Genomic DNA, 17,630 nt, shown 5'->3' with positions numbered 1-17,630 from the left:
CCTGGGTCTACAGAGGTCGTCGAACACTGCCTACAGCGTCACAGTGTATTGGGAAGACAGCAACTTTTCTATACATACATAGAATACATAGAATTAGACGCTCTACCTAGCGTGCGGCATGAACCGGATACCAAGTTATTAACGAAGAAGGAAGATGAAGGTAACGAAACAATATATTTGGTAATTGGTAGTAATTTTATAAACGGTTCAAAAGACCACCAAAGTCCAAAGATAAAGGCACAATTTATGTGTATAATAAAAAAACTTAAAGGCATATTGAAGATTAACACGAATAACTTATAAATAACAGAATACAGAATTTTCTCTATAAAAAGGAATACAAAATTACCCCTTATTTCATAAGTGACCTATAAACTAATTGATCTTGAAACATTTTAAGGAACACACTGTATTTTTTATCATGGAATGACTTGATATTCAAATTTGGTTTAATCACATCAGCTTTTCCCCCCATGTTTTGGATTGCTTCTTCCATATTCTTGAAATACTTGGAAGCACATGCCCCTAGGATTGCAGCACCAACTAGAACGGAGTCCTTTTCATGCGGCTTCATAATGGGTAGCCCTGTGGTATCAGCTTGTATCTGGACGAAGAGTGGGTCTTTTGTTATACCTCCACAGATAAGCAACGATTTAAATGGATCATATCCAGCCAGCACTAATGCATCAATGATGTGTCTTGTGCCATACTGAAAAAAAAAAATAGAATAAAATAATCCTTTGTGCGCTTGGCATTTGAAAACATTAAGTCAGTTGTACCTAGTGAATATTACTGTATGAATTTAGGGGTAGTCGGTTTTTTGGCGCCACTGTCAGAAAGTAGCAGGAGGAGGAGGACTTTTTATGCCACTGTGGACTATGGACACATGTATTTTTAGAGCAATATTTATTGTATAAAAATAGAAATACTTACAGAAAGACCTTGTAAAGTGGCAAGATACAACATAGCCAAATTCTCCTCACTCTTAGTTATGGAAAGGCCACTTATCATGCCCTTCATAATTGAATCAGCCAATGGTGATCGGTTACCATGAAAGTCTGGCCACATGTGGAAGTCTTTTGTCAACAAACTGATATCAGAGAGGCCTTGGTTCTTTGCCATTTTAGTCATTAAGTCTCTTAAGTGGTTGCGGACCCTGGAATAAACGATCAAAAATAAATTATATATATATATATATATATATATATATATATAAATAGGAAGGGACATGCATGATAAACTGAAAATAATACATACTCTCCTGTAGAGTGTTTTTTAAGCAGCTCAATGCCTGCAGGATGGCTAGAAATGATATGATCCAACAACATCCCTGATGCACTCTGCCCGGCTTCATTCAACCACATGTTAGGGACCATGGCACTGAAGTACGGACCCCACACTCCCTGCACCATCACAGCGTTTTTGTTCACAGCCATGTGACACGTAGAAGTGCCACAGATCAGTCCAAGCCGGGAAGACATGTCCTTATCTATACCCTCCCCATCTGTTCCAATCATTCCTAGGCCACCAGCATGTGCATCAATGATTGATGTTGCTACAGGTGTATTTGGCAATAAGCCCAAGGCTTTAGCAATTTCAGGTGAGAGCCCTCCACAATGCTCACCAGGCATTACAACTTTGTTACCAATCTTTTTAAAATTACCCTCAATTAAATCTTCCAATCCTACTTTTTTTAAGTAATCTACATTCCAACCCTGTTTACCATCGACAGAACACTCATAATTCCATTTACAGACTAAGGAACACAGTGATCTGCTTAGAGATCCTGTGGCTTTCCATGTAAGAAAGTCGGGGAGGTCAAAAAAGTAACCAAACTCAGCCCAGTTGTTTGAATGTTTTTTTAACCACAGAAGTTTTGGGATTTCCATTTCTAGGCTAACTTTTCCTCCAACATATTTCAGTATGTCATGGTTAGTGGTGTTAATGAAGTCCGCTTCGGCCTGTGCCCTGTGGTCCATCCACATTATGATGTTTTGCTCATTGTTATAAGAATCACTCACTGCTAATGGGTTGAATTGATTATCTAAGGCCACTAGGGAGCATGTTGCATCAAATCCAATTCCTTTAATACTTATTGGATCCACTCCCTGGACAACATTCTGAAAAAATATAAATTCTATCAATAACACCTCGCATCTGCTGGGGTTTTGTCGCCTAGACAGTGCACAGTGTTTAGTTTTTAAGTTTATAAAATGCACGTAAATGTTAGTCTCTAAGGTATTTGTAATATGGGTCTTGCTGCCTGATTGAAAATTTTAAATTCCCTCCTGCCACACCACCACAAGAGGGGAAAGCCATAAAAAAAAAACTCTGGTGGTACTTCTATATGAGGATACATAAAACCTTTTTTCAGGTATATATACAGGGTGCCCAGTAATTAATGGATAACCTTCTAACCACTGACAGGGCACCTTAGGCTGGTCCAGTAAATGCACTTATAGGTCTAGTAAAAGTTTCGTGGTTTTCGAGATAATCGCACTTTTCTAAATTTGAAGTATGGTGCTATTAAAAAAGACAGAAAAGTTCGATTATCTCGAAAACCACGAAACTTTTACTAGACCTATAAGTGCATTTTCTGGACCAGCCTAAGGTGCCCTGTTGGTGGTTAGATGGTTATCCATTAATTACTGGGCACCCTGTATATAGCGCGAGCGCGAAAATGACAAGTCTGTGAATATTGTATACAAAATAATTAGATGATGGGCGACAGAGAAGTATGGAAGAAAAAGACATGCTCTGCCAACCCCAAGTGAATGGGACAAGGGCAAGCGAATGATGATTATATATACAAAATAATTAAATTAAGCTAATGTCTTTACATTTACCCGTCACGGGTAACATTTGGGAGGTGTACGCGGAGCCGTAACCAAGATGTAGATGCCCTTTAGACACTTAACGAAATTCAAGGGGTAGGGGTACGAGCGGGTGTTCCCCTTGCCCGTGTCATATGGGATGCATACTGAGGCAGCATTCGCTAGGGTGTTAGGACTATTAAGAGATAAGGGATATTATTATTAACTGAATCTAACCTTGATGACATATTCACAGCAATTCCATATGTCATTAGAGGACTGCTCATAGAAGTCCACCTTCGGTTTCCAGGTTTGAATTTCCTTTACTGAAGTGGAACAGACATGTCCTTTCCTATCGACAAGGGCTGCCCTTACGCTGCCAGATCCCACGTCGACACCAATAAAATAAACATCTTTCTCCATTTTTATAGGCAATTAAGGTTTCATTTACTCTAATATGTCACTTGGCAACCGTCTTCACAAAATAATAACACTGGTGGAATTGATCGCCATATGTTACTTGGAGCTATTACAGATATGCCAGATGCCGAGCAATACAATTATCGAGATAACAATGTGATTATACTTGACCTTAGCATTACCGATAACTGGTTTACTAACACTCGGTAATAAAAACACTCGGGGTCTAAGAGATAACCTTGTTTACTCTCCATTCACTCTGTATCTACAGAATCGCAATGGTTTAAACAAAAAAAAGGGGAAAAATGAATTAAGTTTTAAGAAATACATGTTGCTCTTGCATAGATTTCTGTGTGGTAGAATATATTATTATATTTTTACAGAAATAACGTAGGTTTTCATTTAAATAGCAACTTTGCCGCCGAGGATTTTAGGAACTTAAAATTGCTGTCAAGATAGGAACCAAAGAGTAAAGTAAGTATAGGAACGAAATGAAAAACGTCAAAAAATATATAAATAAAATGTACTCTAAACTTCTTCCACTACAGTTTAATTTCGCTTGGCAAGAAGGAAGGCGAAAACCGCGAAAACGTTCAAGGAGCCCTTTCTAAATGTTGCCAAAAAATAAAGCTTCTTTAGAAGTTATAGCTGGTCAACCAAATGTTGTCAGTATAAAAAGCCGCGAAATTAAAATTTTCTATTGGACGATATCCCTTCGCGCCTACATTTTTCAAATTTGCCGCCTTTTTCTACTGTCAAGATCTGGTTGACCATGTATATATAAAATCTATTTAGAAAAAAAAAGATATAGTTGGTCAAACCAATTTGTCAGTAAATACGAACCAAAAAAACTATACTCATCCTTTTCTTTTGGGTGCTAGTACTAGTGTAAGACAAAGATAGTATGATTAATTGATTATCTCTGTCTATGTTTGAAATAAGACAGTCCTTTTAGAATAAATTATTTATAAATTTAGCTGTAGAGGCGAGATATTTCCTATAAGCTGGTCAACCAAATCTTGTCAGTAAAAAAAAGCGCGAAATTCAAATTTTCTATGGGACGATATCCCTTCGCGCCTACATTTTTCAAATTTGCCGCCTTTTTCTGTCAAGATCTGGTTGACCAAGTTATACATTTATGCACAACGCAAAAACAAACTGCGAAGCCTGCGAAGTGACTTAAATTTGAATGTTTGAAAATACTTCCTGTGGCTCAAACAAACCAACATAAGTCAACAATAGTCAACATCAAAGAGAACATAACCTAAAACTTCAAGAGATCAAGAGTTTTGAGAACCTAAAGGAAGGAAATTTAGTAAATTGAAAAGCCAAATAATTAATGTTTAATAGATAGACCTATTTTCCAAATATGGTGCGCTTTAAGAATAGGTTAGTATAATAAATAAATTATGTTGTTATGTTATGTTGGCGATTATTTTTCATCACAAAAACTAATATTTAATGCTCATTTACTTTATGATTTTCAGATACATTACAGTAGAGATATCGAGTCCCATGGTGCCAGAGAACAAACCTTTGAGTTTAAAATCCAGGATATTCCATGAAACTGTGCTGAAGAAAATTCAACAATTACACGGAGATTTTGGTGTTGCTGCTATAAGAATAGGATTCTTGACAAAGTATTGTAATGAGAATACAAGGATAGCCATATTACGCTCCAGACATGGGCCTCATATATTTGTCACCAGCAGCATACCATTTATAACTAAAATAGGAAACCTAGATGTGAGCTTGAGGACACTACATGTGGGAGCAACATTGAAACATTGTTTCAAGTTTATTCAAAGGCACCAGAGAGCATACTTAGATACAAAGTGGATGTCTCTAAAGTCAGACGAGGAAAGGAAACAACTGGAAGCAGCTGTGATGGATTTTACAAAAACTGATGTAGCAGTAAATATAGACAATTTAACATAAAAGGTTTATTTTATTGAAGAATCTATACAAAATTCATAAATACATGTATTATAAAACAACTGTAAAATGCAATTGAAAAAGTAACTTGTTTGTTACTCGTAACAACAACCCCATCAAAATTTAACAGTAAGTATAACGTAGGTATTATACCTACCTGGCTACCTAAGTGTACATCAAAATGGTTACACATAATGTACAAAACACTAAGACTGAATTACCAATATGATTGATTTCTTTATTTAGTTTCTTTGTCCATCAACATTGCCTATGGCTTTGGTTGCTTAATTCTAACTAATGCTAAAAAGAAAATAAGGTGGTTTCCTTAATTATTGGTTTGTCAATTAGAACATTAAAAGTAGATTAAATTTATTTAACAGTACAAACAGCAACTCACCACTCTTGGTGGCTTGGAGGATATAATCGAACGGAGACGCCATGTCTGTAATTTTCTGTACAAAACAGTCTGCCGATTTTTGCGGGGGAGGGGAACGTCAAATGTATGCGTAACGTAAAAATAGCCATGTCAGATAAACGTCAGTCCATACATTGTGTATGACCGTTGGCCGCCTATTTTCGACAGAGGGGAAAGCCTGTTAATGGCTACTCCGTTTAGTTGTATCCTCCAAGCTTGGTGGGCCTTATGCCTTTTGTAATAAGGTTTGAACTGTCAACAGTATGGGTGATTGTATTAATTTCATAAGCTTTTCTGCTTAAAATAAAATAAAAGTTATAACCCTGGTATTTGAAACTCCCAAATTTCACTTTTAACCAGACATTTGTAAATATAGTTTTTTCCTCAACGTATGATTAACAATAGGGGCTTGTTCAATACCTCTCAAAGTGCAAATTGTAACAACTTTGTCATTTACCATAGTGAATAAATCCAAGAAATGTTCCCTTTTGCCCCTAGCATTAATGATCCCACATAAAATTTGGATGAATAATGACCCTGCCCGAGGATGCCTAAAAGCAGCAAATTCTGGTGCTGTAGCCCAGCAAACTAAGAAGTCTGTCTTTCTCATGTTATGAGGGCTGTCAGCAACTAACGGTGATGTGGCATCAACAACTTGGCAAGCTTGCAGGATTAGCACCTTTGGTTTTCCTCTTAAAGATTGCTTTTCATCCACTAAATTTTGAATATAATCCACTTTTATTGGTATCGAATCTGCAGCATACACACATCCTCTAATGCCATGTGAGAGTATACAAAGCATAAACACACTATCTTCAGCTGAGACTTTCTTTAATACTTCTTGTATAAATGTTATCATCTCATTACTGTTAAGATTGTCTCTGGTAATGATATCAAAGTTCAGGCCACGCATAGTTTTCTCCAACATAATTTTATCTTTTGTTGACCCGTCACGTCGTGGCAATGCATTCTCATTAGCATATTCCATGCTTTCTTTAGATGGATAGAACACTTCTTGGTTTATTATGCAGCATATACCCACTCTTTTCTCATTTGTAATTTTATACCTGTCATTAAAATTTATTGAAGGTTGTCTATCCGACTTCAGATCAATAGGTATATCTTCCAAATGCAGCTTTTCAATCATATTGAAAATTTCATTGAAGTCGCAAGTTTCTGTGTTATTGTCTTCTTTTATATTTAAATTACTATTGAAAGGTTTCTCAACACTAGTTGAGGGAGATTCCAGTTTCACATTCATTTTGCTTTCTGTATTTCTCAATATAGTTGCATACTTTTTTAGTTCATGTTCCCTATCAATTATTTTCGCTAGTTGTTCAATCTTACACTCATAGCTAGCTTTACTTCTTTCATTATTTAGCAGCTTCAAAGTAATAAACTTCTGACTCATCAGTTGCAGAAGGACAAGTTCACAAGTATCATACTGCAATACATTCATATCAAACGAAGCCAAAGTCTTTTTAAAGTTTTCAAATGTATCAGAAGTCATGTTTTCACAAATATGGTATAAAACTTTTTTCATTGGATTGATGTGGGAACTATCTTCGTTTGTCGAGTAAAGTCTCTTTATTGTGGGGACATCGAAGCCCAGTTTCCTGATGACGTTGTATAATTGACAGACAGCTAGGGCTTCTAAGAAATGCTGACGCCAAGTAGGTCGTCCTTGAGCGCTTAAAGCCCAGTCAAACAATAAATTCAGGTGACTTCCCTCAATGTCTCTAGAAATTCGTTGTAGTATAATAAGACGATCCAATGCTGTATCAGGTACATCATAGAGAAGGAACACGAGTGAAATCAAGTCGTAAACTTCCAATTCCTTTTCTATTCTTGATATCACTTCTAGGTTTATTGCGTTTAGGTTTTGATCCCTAAGTGAATTCTCTTCAATTTGTACACTCGCGTCAGCACACATCTTTAATAAATTTAGCACATGAGCAAAGAACGCAATACTCACTAGGAGCGCACGAGTCTCTTTTTAGTTTTTTTTAGCAATTATTAATAAAAAATACTTATCTACAAAATAATGATAGTTATGGTCTGTGTCAAAATAGGGAATTCCCTCTATTCCACTTCCATCCTTGTCAACCACAACTTGACCACAACCCTAGGTGATATTTCGGACACTTTTTTAACCGTTATTATTATAATACAAAGAATGCAAATACATCAATAAAAAAAAACATTTGACATATTGAGGTCCGGTTCACAGATTATTATATGTCCGGTTCCGGTCAAGTGTCAAGCAAGAATTCTTGTTATTCTGTAGAATTATTTTATAAAGTAAATATTTTAAATGTTGATGTAATCAAAGTGTTAACGGATTATATACAAATATAATTAGTCGCAAATACTATTCATATGCAATATACTTGTGATATTTGGTATTGAAAAGTGTTTAGATATGTCTACAACTCGTTCTGAAGTTTTGCGACTATATAAGAACTTAGTTTTGTATTCTAAATCTCTAACACTTACGGACCCCGTTTACTTTAAGAAAAGAATAACTTCAGAATTTAAACGCAACAAATCACTGACGGATTCTAAAGATATAACATTTGCATATGAGGTAAAAAATTCTAGTAACTTTTAGGTTATTTTTCATTAGAGTAGCTATAGAGTAATTTCAAAGAAATACCTTTCATAATTACACTGAGAGTCCACTCGATCGAGATTTGATATGAATGAACCATTTATCAGTCAGTGGCTATGAGCTACCTGCTAAGATTTTTTGAGTGGTCACAGTATGAGCTTCTTCAAAAAAGAAGTCTACTGGTTTTTAACATCCCTAGAGTTGCAGGCGTCCATTGGCTACGGTGATTGCTTACCATCGGACAGGCCATATGCTTTTGCCACCAGCATGGTATAAAAAATATGAACAAAACAAGTATACTAAATAAGTCCACAGACAGTTAGTCCGCTTATATTTTCATAGCCTGATTAATTTGCTACTTCATGGCCTAAAATGTTTTTTATTCCTTCCAGAAAGGAGCTGCATTGCTACGCAAAGGATCAGTAGTTTAAAATGCTAAGGTCAAATCTACTCTTCAAAACTTCCCAGCTCATTGGGCCTACAATTAATGCTTTCAAGCACACAATAGATTACTCTAAGGTGCCGAAACTAAATGAATATGATTTAGTGGAAAAGTTTGTTCGAGGCAGTGGCCCTGGAGGGTCTGCCGTGAACAAGAATGCCAACTGTGTAGTTCTAACACATGTACCCTCAGGTAATGGTTGAAATAATAGAAATAACACATGTACACTCAAAAGTGATGAGAACTGTTCAGCTGTCTACAAAAAATAGGGCTAGTCTCCCAGAGTAGTAGACTTTATTAGTGGTCCTTCAGTTTGAGGATGGTGTAGTATTGATAATATGTATTTGCCAACCTTTGGGTCACGCTTCCCTGGAGGGGTATATAGGCTCAAATGCCATAAGTGAAAAATAATCATATAAGTACTAACTAAAACCATGTTTAGTTAATAATCTAAGTATTATTACTAATCAATGGGGTATTGGACTGTAGTTAAAATAAATTGATTTACACCATGCAAGAAATAAAGCACCAGAAGATTGATAGAGAAACGTAGACAGCAGTTATTTTTAGACACAATTTCTATTTTAAAACCCGTATAAAACTATAAAGAGTAGGTGATTTGATTGTGACGTCACATGCTAGTGTTTCATATAAATTCAGTAGTAGCAAAATCGTTTTGATATTTCGAAAAAAGAAACTGATTTGACTAGTACTCAAATACCCTATTATTATGTTGCAGGGCTTACTGTCAAGTGTCACGGTAGTAGATGCCAGGACGAAAACAGAAAAATGGCACGAGAAATGATAATAGCAAAATTAGATGCTGAGATAAATGCAGAGGATAGTGTAGCAGCTCAAAAGAAGAGAATAGAAGAGAAGAAGCTAAAGAGGTCCGAGTACAAGAAGAAGAAAATGGCTTTACTTAAAAATGAATGGAAGAAACGTGAAGGATTGTAAATAGCAACTTAATTTGTTTCATGCAATTTAGTAGTCTTAGTACAGAATCTAGTAACTGGTTAGGTATCTGTATTTCTAGTAAATTGTACAGTTGAAATGTAGAAATTAAATGAGTAATAAAAATAGTTGAAAATACTTAATTGTATAATTGTTCATTGTTATAAAGATAGAACATGTAGTTTGATTTTGCAAAATGTAATACATTCAGTGCCAGCGAGTCTAGTGACCGTCTAGGCGGGCGATTTTCGCTACATACAGGTTTTCCCGTGTTATCGTCTACGCTCATAGCGCGTAGCTCGCGCTGGCAGTGAATGTGTTAAGTACAGAATAAGATACAATGTATGTGTTCACAGAACATTTACCATCTTATTTTTGCAATGTAATATGATACCAATTATACCTAGATTATATCAAACTGAATTGTTCCTAATAATCATGTTGGAACCATATTTAAAACCAAGTACCAAGTTATGCTGCCGTATTCGAACTTCAAGCAAGATATTCACAAGAGACGACACGTACTAGATCCATTCTAGATACGTTATAGTTTAGATTTCAACTAGTTCTCTTTTGCAGCCCAATTCCGGCAACCAATGTCACTTTTACGATAGATCGTCTTAGATATCTATTAGATGTGAATTAGATCTCTAAGTAATATCTTGTGGAAATCGTTCAAGAGTATCTCCAGAATCGCGGAAATGTCAAATTTGACAGGTTAGATTTTAAACATATCGTTATCGTATCTTGGTGATGTCTAAAAGATATCTAATAGATGTCTATTACAAAATCCGAATCGGGCCCCATGATTATCCCTACCATGCGACAAACACAAAGATCATGACTTTAGAAAAAAATGTTATGCAGTATTTATAGAGATTTGTTATTCGTGCCTACACTTTTGCGCGTGTATGAACGCGTGGTGCATGGTGTTGACAACATATTTTGCAAGGGCGCGGTTTAGACGGTAAATATCAACGGCTGAAAGGGTAAATAAAAAAAAGCGGCCAAGTGCGAGTCGGACTCGCCCATGAAGGGTTCCGTATTTAGGCAATTTATGACGTATAAAAAAAAAACTACTTACTAGAACTCGTTCAAACCAATTTTTGGTGGAAGTTTACATGGTAATGTACATCATATATTTTTTTTAGTTTTATCATTCTCTTATTTTAGAAGTTACAGGAGGGGGGACACACATTTTACCACTTTGGAAGTGTCTCTCGCGCAAACTATTCAGTTTAGAAAAAAATGATATTAGAAACCTCAATATCATTTTTGAAGACCTATCCATAGATACCCCACACGTATGGGTTTGATGAAAAAAAAATTTTGAGTTTCAGTTCGAAGTATGGGGAACCCCAAAAATGTATTGTTTTTTTTCTATTTTTGTGTGAAAATCTTAATGCGGTTCACAGAATACATCTACTTACCAAGTTTCAACAGTATAGTTCTTATAGTTTTGGAGAAAAGTGGCTGTGACATACGGACGGACAGACAGACGGACAGACAGACAGACAGACATGACGAATCTATAAGGGTTCCGTTTTTTGCCATTTGGCTACGGAACCCTAAAAAGTAGTTGCGCCTAGAACTCCTAAAGGGGCCCACTGATTACCACTGACCAGTCCGCCGGACGATATCGGCCTGTCAGTTGTTCGGAACTGTCAACTTTTTGTTCTAACTGACAGGCCGATATCGTCCGGCGGACTGTTAAGTTAAGAGCCAACAGGAGTGGTCATTTCTCCATACAAACGTACTCGACTGTTTCCTCCGTGGGTTTTGAAGCTAGAGCAATGATTTTTTCAACACAGATTAATATTGTCAATATCTGTGTCGGACCGTTTTGCTTTTTTTGATATTTTTGTTTTTTAAGGCGCTAGAGCCCTTCAAAAATGGCCAAAATGGCCTAATTGACTATGCCGCAATGAGAGGCGTGCTATTCAAAACTGACATCAATTAGTCAAAAAAGCAAAACGGTCCGACACAGATAATGTCATAATCATTTAGATTTCCAAATTTGGTTACGATTGGTTAAGTTTTGGAGGAGGAAACAGTCGAGTAAGAAACCTCGATTTTTGATATTTTTAAGCAGGATTTTTCGCCTTGTCCTTATCGCACTAGTTTTAGGAGCCGCTTCCGTTAGCGAGACGGGTATATTTACCTAAAATATTTAAATCTTAGCTCCTGTTGGCTCTTAATCAGTGAGCCCCTTAAGAGTAAAGCAGATTTTAACAATTTGCTACGGTGCTACGCGCTACGACGCCGCGTAGCACTTGCGCTCGTTAAATAGGTACGTTAGTATGAGTGATAAATTAAATACAGGTGAAATTCCACAGGTATTTAGTATAGTAAATATATATTTACAAATACAAATCGTTTATTTTCCAAACTTGTTTACAAATGGACATAACAGATTGAACTTATAATAAATTAGATTTTACAATTAAGCTAATAGCAATTAGCAAACATAAGTGATAATGACTCGTTATGATTTTAAAGGTTTGTTGCGCTTGTATCAAATGTTAAACAGTTCTCTTAGGGAGTAGGATGTTTTATCAGTTAGGTTGTCTACGACAACAAGTCACCGCGCGGGGCGCGGGCGCGCGGGGAACAGATACGGACCCCACCACACTCCATTAGCTCCAGCGGCACCCACAACGCCGCACGCGTCTTACATACTATTTTTATCTCATAATACGCTTGTATCAGTATCGGATATTAAATCCCTATTTTTATCATACATCAAGATCTTTTACTTGCACCATAATCGCCTGCAAGTTTTTGGCGACCGTGACAGGACTAGTCACCTCAAGACATCTGCGCGTACGCGACATAGCAACAGGGAAGGCGGAACGTTCGAGAAGCGCGAACAAAGAAACTGCAGCGCGCAACCTTTGGACTGCATGCCACGCGGGTCTCCACGGCGATCTACTTCCAGGGGAGTGCTCAATCCTTATCCTTTACCCTTTTACCTATCCTAGTTTTGATTTTTGTGCTTAGCGTACTTTATTCCAAAAAATAATTACGACTTTTAGTAAATTTCTAAGATTCCGCTAATCATCTTTCTTATCTTGAGTGCATTCTTCGCCTATGCTGCTACGCGCCTATACTTGCCTATACATAATTCAGCATTAAAATCATTATAAAAATTAAAAACATTTTAAGCCTAAAAGCACTTAATCCATTGGCCTGCTGGAGCTAATCAACCTTAATCTATAAGTCATAAAGTGCTAATTGCATTGCATCTTGAATTGCACTGCTTAATATTATAATTAATCTTTAAGTTGTTTACGTAAAATAATAAGTGCTTGTGCACCGAACAAGCCCGTGTTCACGCTTTCTTTATACAAAGCATTCCTTAAACATTATTTCGCTAAGATATTTCATAAATGCAATTAATTTAAGTAACTTTAAATAAGTAAAATTACGTTTTTACCAGTAAATAATTACTATCTCACATTATTAAACATAGTGTTTATTCCTCAAAGGTCCAAACCATTAGATACCTTATATACTTGCATCATAGCTCATTTCGTTTCGGGCCGACATTTCCAGGATAAATCCTTCGGACTGACTGCGCTCGCGTCGGCGGTGCCTGCCTACTCGCTGCAGTGCCGACCTACTTCGCGTCAGCTGTTCGAGCGAGACTTGACCTACTTTCGCGCGGTGTCTCCGCGCACCTGGAACTCCTGCCTGGTTTGATGCACAGTTTTCTTATCTTGTTTATTGATTGCCCTTCACTAGATCTTGTTTATTACTGTTTTTGTGTTGGGTCATTATTTATCCATTTCAACTTTAGTGTCTCGCATATAAATATTAATATAACATAATGACTACACCCACCTCTCCTAACGGCGGCGTAGACATAGGTGCGCTTGAAAATGAATTAAAGCTTAAAGATTTAATTAAACAACGCGGTTCAATTAGAGGTAGACTGACACATTTTGAACAGTTTATTGAAGAGTTGAAAAGGATAAAACCTGACCAAATTTCTGAAGCGCAATTTAATGAATTGAATTTGCGAATTGCAAAAATGGAAGCTTTATTCTGTGATTTTGAGAGATGTCAAAGTCAAATAGAATTATCTTATCCTAACCCGGATGAACAAATATGCGAAAGAGAGAAAACTGAAAAACGGTTTTACAGTGATATTGCCAGTGCTCAAACATTATTAAAATTGCGACCCATAAATAATGAGGATAAACAAAGTTCGTACAGTAGTTGCTCACGTCAGGATAACGTTAACGTAAAATTACCTGTTATCAAATTACCGGTGTTTGACGGCAATTACTTTTTGTGGTTGGAATTCCGCGATACGTTCGAGTCATTAATAAACAATAATGAAACTATCCCTGACATTAACAAATTCCACTATTTACGATCGTCCTTAGAAGGGAGCGCGGCACTTGTAATCAAGTCCATTGAATTTTCTTCACAAAATTACAAGGTCGCATGGGATTTGTTATGCCAGAGGTATAATAACAAGAAAATTCTTATTAATAATCACCTGAAGGCTCTCTTTAAAATAGAACCTTTAACCAGAGAATCACATAAATCTTTAAGATACTTAATTGACCTTGTGACCAAAAACCTGAGGGCACTGACTACGCTTGGACAGCCGGTTGACCAATGGGACACGCTGATTATATTTATGGTGTCCAGTAAACTGGACTCGACCACCAGTGGTAAGTGGGAGGAGTATAGAAACAATCTCTCCGACTTGCCACTCTTGGACGAATTTATCGAGTTTCTTCGCAATCGAGCGGACATTTTAGAAACTACATTAGCTAACAGACATGAAAAAAGCGTCTCTCATATTCCTAAAGATAGTCATCCAAAAAGTGAACATAAGGGCTCATTCACAAAAAATGAATATAAAGGCCCATTCACACAAAATGAACATAAAGGCTCATTCACACATAGTAAATTTGCAAAAAGTTTCCTCACGTCCAGTACTCCTAAACCGGTAGGTTCATCGTGTCCAATGTGTAGTCAGGGTCACAGAATCATAGACTGCGAATCATTCAAATCTTTACCGCTCGAAAGCAAGTGGAGCGAAGCCTTAAAGTTAAATCTTTGCACCAACTGTTTACGACGCGGACATGAAACACGTAATTGTAAATTAGGAGAATGTAGATTATGTCATAAGAAGCATAACACATTACTGCATAAAGATAATAACGTAACTAAACCCTTGTCTGCGACGACACCCACGGTTGGAACATCAAATGACCTTGAAGTAGTCAACCAACCGCATAGGGCTTTATCAGTCCGATCAGATAAGCAGATTATGCTTGGTACCGCGTTAGTTAAGGTATCCAATCCCAACACAAATGTATCATATGTAGCTCGCGCTGTCCTTGATGCTGGCAGCCAACCTTGCTTCATTACTGAAAACCTAAAAAATAACCATTAAGCTTACCATTAAGCTTACCACTGTCGTCCCGCTTCATACAGCCCCTCGGGTTAAATATTTTTACAACAAAGGTGACTACACGTCTATTAATAATGAGCTAGCGACTGTTAATTGGGAGAATGAGTTTTCTGACCGTACTTTAGATCAAGCTTTGGATTTCTTTTACGTAACTTTTAAAAAACTTAGGAATAAATTTATACCCAGTAAAACAATTAAAAAGGATAATTATCCGGTATGGTATTCCCTCTCATTGAAAAAAGCAATCAAGGAAAAATACAAATATTTGAAGAAATATAAAATATACAAGAATTTATCAGATTTAGTTTCATATAACTTTCTTAGAGAAAAAGTACGCAAATTAGAAGATACATGTTTTACTTCGTATATGCACCAGATGGAAAAAAATATTACCACTAACCCAAAACAATTTTGGTCGTTTGTGAAGTCTCGTGCATCCTCTCAGGGTTTACCCAGCAGCCTTAACTATGGTAACAGAATATTTAATTCAGGTTTAGATATTTGTAATGCTTTCTCAGATTATTTTTCTACCACCTTCGCAGCCTCAAGCGTAAATATCGACTCACCCTATCCTACTAGGTATGACTCAGAGGCTAGCTTAAATAGCATTGAAATTAATCCTGACGTTGTCACTAATATATTACTGAAATTAGATCCCTCAAAGTCAGCGGGACCTGATGAGCTACCTGCCCAGTTCCTAATTAACTGTGCTAAGAGCTTGGTGTGTCCCATTGTTTTACTCTTTCAGCGTTCATTCGCCGAGTGCTCAATACCCTCAATATGGAAGTCGGCTTTTATCACCCCCGTGCATAAAAAGGGTCCGAAAACGGAAATAACTAATTATAGACCGATATCGAAATTGTGTATAATTTCTAAAGTACTTGAAAAAATTGTATTTAAACAAGTATACGATACTTTTAAACATTCTTTTAATGATTATCAGCACGGTTTTTTGCAACGAAGGTCAACTGTATCCAATCTTGTTTTACTGAATGATTATGTCACTGAAGCATTGGATGGTGGCCTTCAGGTAGACGTCATATATACTGACTACAGCAAGTGTTTCGATAGGATTGATCATAGGTTACTGATATCCAAGTTATATGACATGGGAATACATGGGGATTTACTGAGGTGGTTCTCCTCGTATATCAATAATAGGTCTCAGGCTGTCGTAGTCAATAACTATATATCTGGATGGGTGTCAGTCCCAAGCGGCGTCCCTCAAGGGTCCCTGCTCGGTCCGTTATTATTCAACATTTTTGTTAACGATATAGGCAAGTGTTTTTTGCACTCTAAACTTCTTTGTTTTGCGGATGACATGAAAATCATTAAAAATATAAAATCCAATTATGACTCAATGTTATTGCAATCCGATCTAGAACGTCTTGATGAGTACTGTGGAATAAATAAGTTAGAGCTTAATCCCTCCAAGTGCTTTTCGTTAACATTTTCCCGTCAACGCAATGTAACTCCCACATCATATATAATAAAGGGCTACCCGCTCGAGAAAATAACGTATATGAAGGACTTGGGTGTTATTCACGATTCTAAACTTATATTTGACAAGCATATAGATAATATTATTAGTGGAGCACTAAAAGCGCTAGGTTTTATAATGCGAAATTCTGTATACTTCACCCAAGCTAAAACCCTTAAAGTGCTATATTGCGCATATGTCAGGAGTAAACTGGAGTACGCGTCACAGGTCTGGAACCCTTGCTATAATACTTACATTGACCGAATTGAACGCGTTCAGAAAAAGTTTATAAAATATTTATGCTATAAACTGAAATATCCCTATAGTTCATCCAATTATTTAAGTATTTGTAAGAAACACCATCTAGTCCCTTTGCGAAAAAGACGTGATATATCTGACATTACTTTTCTCCTGAACATCACCAGTGGCGTAACTGACTGTTCCGAGCTACTTGGTAAACTTTCTTTCAATACTCCCTATCGTTCTAAAAGGTACTATCCCCCATTATCTGTTAAGACTGCATCCTCCAAGTATAGACAGAATAGCTTCCTAGTTCGTGCGAGTCGAAGGCTCAATGAGCTGTCGAAGGAACTTGATATCGATATATTCAATTGTAAAGTTCCCAATGTAAGGCATAGTTTGGTTGAGCGGTGTTTTATGTGAGCGACCTTCCTACCAATGTATTTAATTCATGTATACTTTTTGTTTTTTTTTCTAATTAGGCGAGCAAAATGCATTAAAATTAATTTATTCAACTAAGTGTATTGGCGCCTTGATAGCGACATTACATAATTATGTATTATTTAACTGTATACCGTTATGATAATTTTACTTTATTTTGTTTTCATCGCTCGAATTTTGAGACCTCTGACATTCCAGGCGCTAATGTACTAAGTAGGTATTAAACTTATTAAACTTAGGATCTATTGTAAGGCTTCTATTGCCATTTTCAATTATGTTTTTTTTCTCTTTTTTTCCTTCTCTTTTTGTACGCATGTGTGTGTGCGTAGGTGCTAGCATTAGTTTTAAATTTAATACTTTGTAACTACCTGTGAGTTCCTGTAATTGGCTTCCTGTTTTTAATATTACTATCTATTTAAAGTTTGTAGCTGTTGGTTCTCCTTAA

The 17,630-nt window shown here is 36.6% G+C and overlaps 5 protein-coding genes across 5 annotated transcripts in view; 2 read left to right on the top strand and 3 right to left on the bottom strand.

Moving 5' to 3' along the window:
• The window catches only part of LOC134648683 (mitogen-activated protein kinase ERK-A), a 182,272-nt gene that overhangs the window by 3,997 nt on the left and 160,645 nt on the right, over positions 1-17,630 (bottom strand). The window lies entirely within an intron of this gene.
• Positions 245-3,260, bottom strand: LOC134648647 (FGGY carbohydrate kinase domain-containing protein). Its single transcript, XM_063503136.1, has 4 exons — positions 3,051-3,260; positions 1,258-2,120; positions 934-1,156; positions 245-709 (listed from the first exon to the last, which is right to left on the bottom strand). The coding sequence occupies exons 1-4, from the start codon at positions 3,234-3,236 to the stop codon at positions 353-355; spliced, it is 1,629 nt and encodes a 542-aa protein (XP_063359206.1). The 5' UTR covers positions 3,237-3,260; the 3' UTR covers positions 245-352.
• Positions 4,521-5,173, top strand: LOC134649210 (ribonuclease P/MRP protein subunit POP5). The gene is made up of 2 exons (XM_063503929.1): positions 4,521-4,622; positions 4,721-5,173. The coding sequence occupies exons 1-2, from the start codon at positions 4,603-4,605 to the stop codon at positions 5,169-5,171; spliced, it is 471 nt and encodes a 156-aa protein (XP_063359999.1). The 5' UTR covers positions 4,521-4,602; the 3' UTR covers positions 5,172-5,173.
• LOC134648671 (caspase-8) lies at positions 5,911-7,521 on the bottom strand. Its single transcript, XM_063503167.1, has one exon. It carries the CDS (start codon positions 7,514-7,516, stop codon positions 5,936-5,938), a length of 1,581 nt encoding a protein of 526 aa, XP_063359237.1. The 5' UTR covers positions 7,517-7,521; the 3' UTR covers positions 5,911-5,935.
• LOC134649209 (mitochondrial translation release factor in rescue) lies at positions 8,028-9,638 on the top strand. The gene is made up of 3 exons (XM_063503927.1): positions 8,028-8,170; positions 8,587-8,828; positions 9,376-9,638. The coding sequence occupies exons 2-3, from the start codon at positions 8,627-8,629 to the stop codon at positions 9,591-9,593; spliced, it is 420 nt and encodes a 139-aa protein (XP_063359997.1). The 5' UTR covers positions 8,028-8,170; positions 8,587-8,626; the 3' UTR covers positions 9,594-9,638.

The sequence above is a fragment of the Cydia amplana genome, chromosome 6, assembly GCF_948474715.1.
Source record: "Cydia amplana chromosome 6, ilCydAmpl1.1, whole genome shotgun sequence".
Lineage (NCBI taxonomy): Eukaryota > Metazoa > Arthropoda > Insecta > Lepidoptera > Tortricidae > Cydia > Cydia amplana.
This window is presented reverse-complemented; position numbering and strand designations above follow the sequence as displayed.

Excerpts from the sequence above, each read along its gene's own strand:
- LOC134648647 (XM_063503136.1), bottom strand. The coding sequence starts at position 3,236 with ATGGAGAAAGATGTTTATTTTATTGGTGTCGACGTGGGATCTGGCAGC. Across the intron at positions 1,157-1,257 it reads AAAAAACACTCTACAGGAGA|GGTCCGCAACCACTTAAGAG; the intron begins GTATGTATTATT and ends CGTTTATTCCAG. Across the intron at positions 710-933 it reads CCACTTTACAAGGTCTTTCT|TATGGCACAAGACACATCAT; the intron begins GTAAGTATTTCT and ends TTTTTTTTTCAG.
- LOC134649210 (XM_063503929.1), top strand. The coding sequence starts at position 4,603 with ATGGTGCGCTTTAAGAATAG. Across the intron at positions 4,623-4,720 it reads ATGGTGCGCTTTAAGAATAG|ATACATTACAGTAGAGATAT; the intron begins GTTAGTATAATA and ends TATGATTTTCAG.
- LOC134648671 (XM_063503167.1), bottom strand. The coding sequence starts at position 7,516 with ATGTGTGCTGACGCGAGTGTACAAATTGAAGAGAATTCACTTAGGGAT.
- LOC134649209 (XM_063503927.1), top strand. The coding sequence starts at position 8,627 with ATGCTAAGGTCAAATCTACTCTTCAAAACTTCCCAGCTCATTGGGCCT. Across the intron at positions 8,829-9,375 it reads TCTAACACATGTACCCTCAG|GGCTTACTGTCAAGTGTCAC; the intron begins GTAATGGTTGAA and ends ATTATGTTGCAG.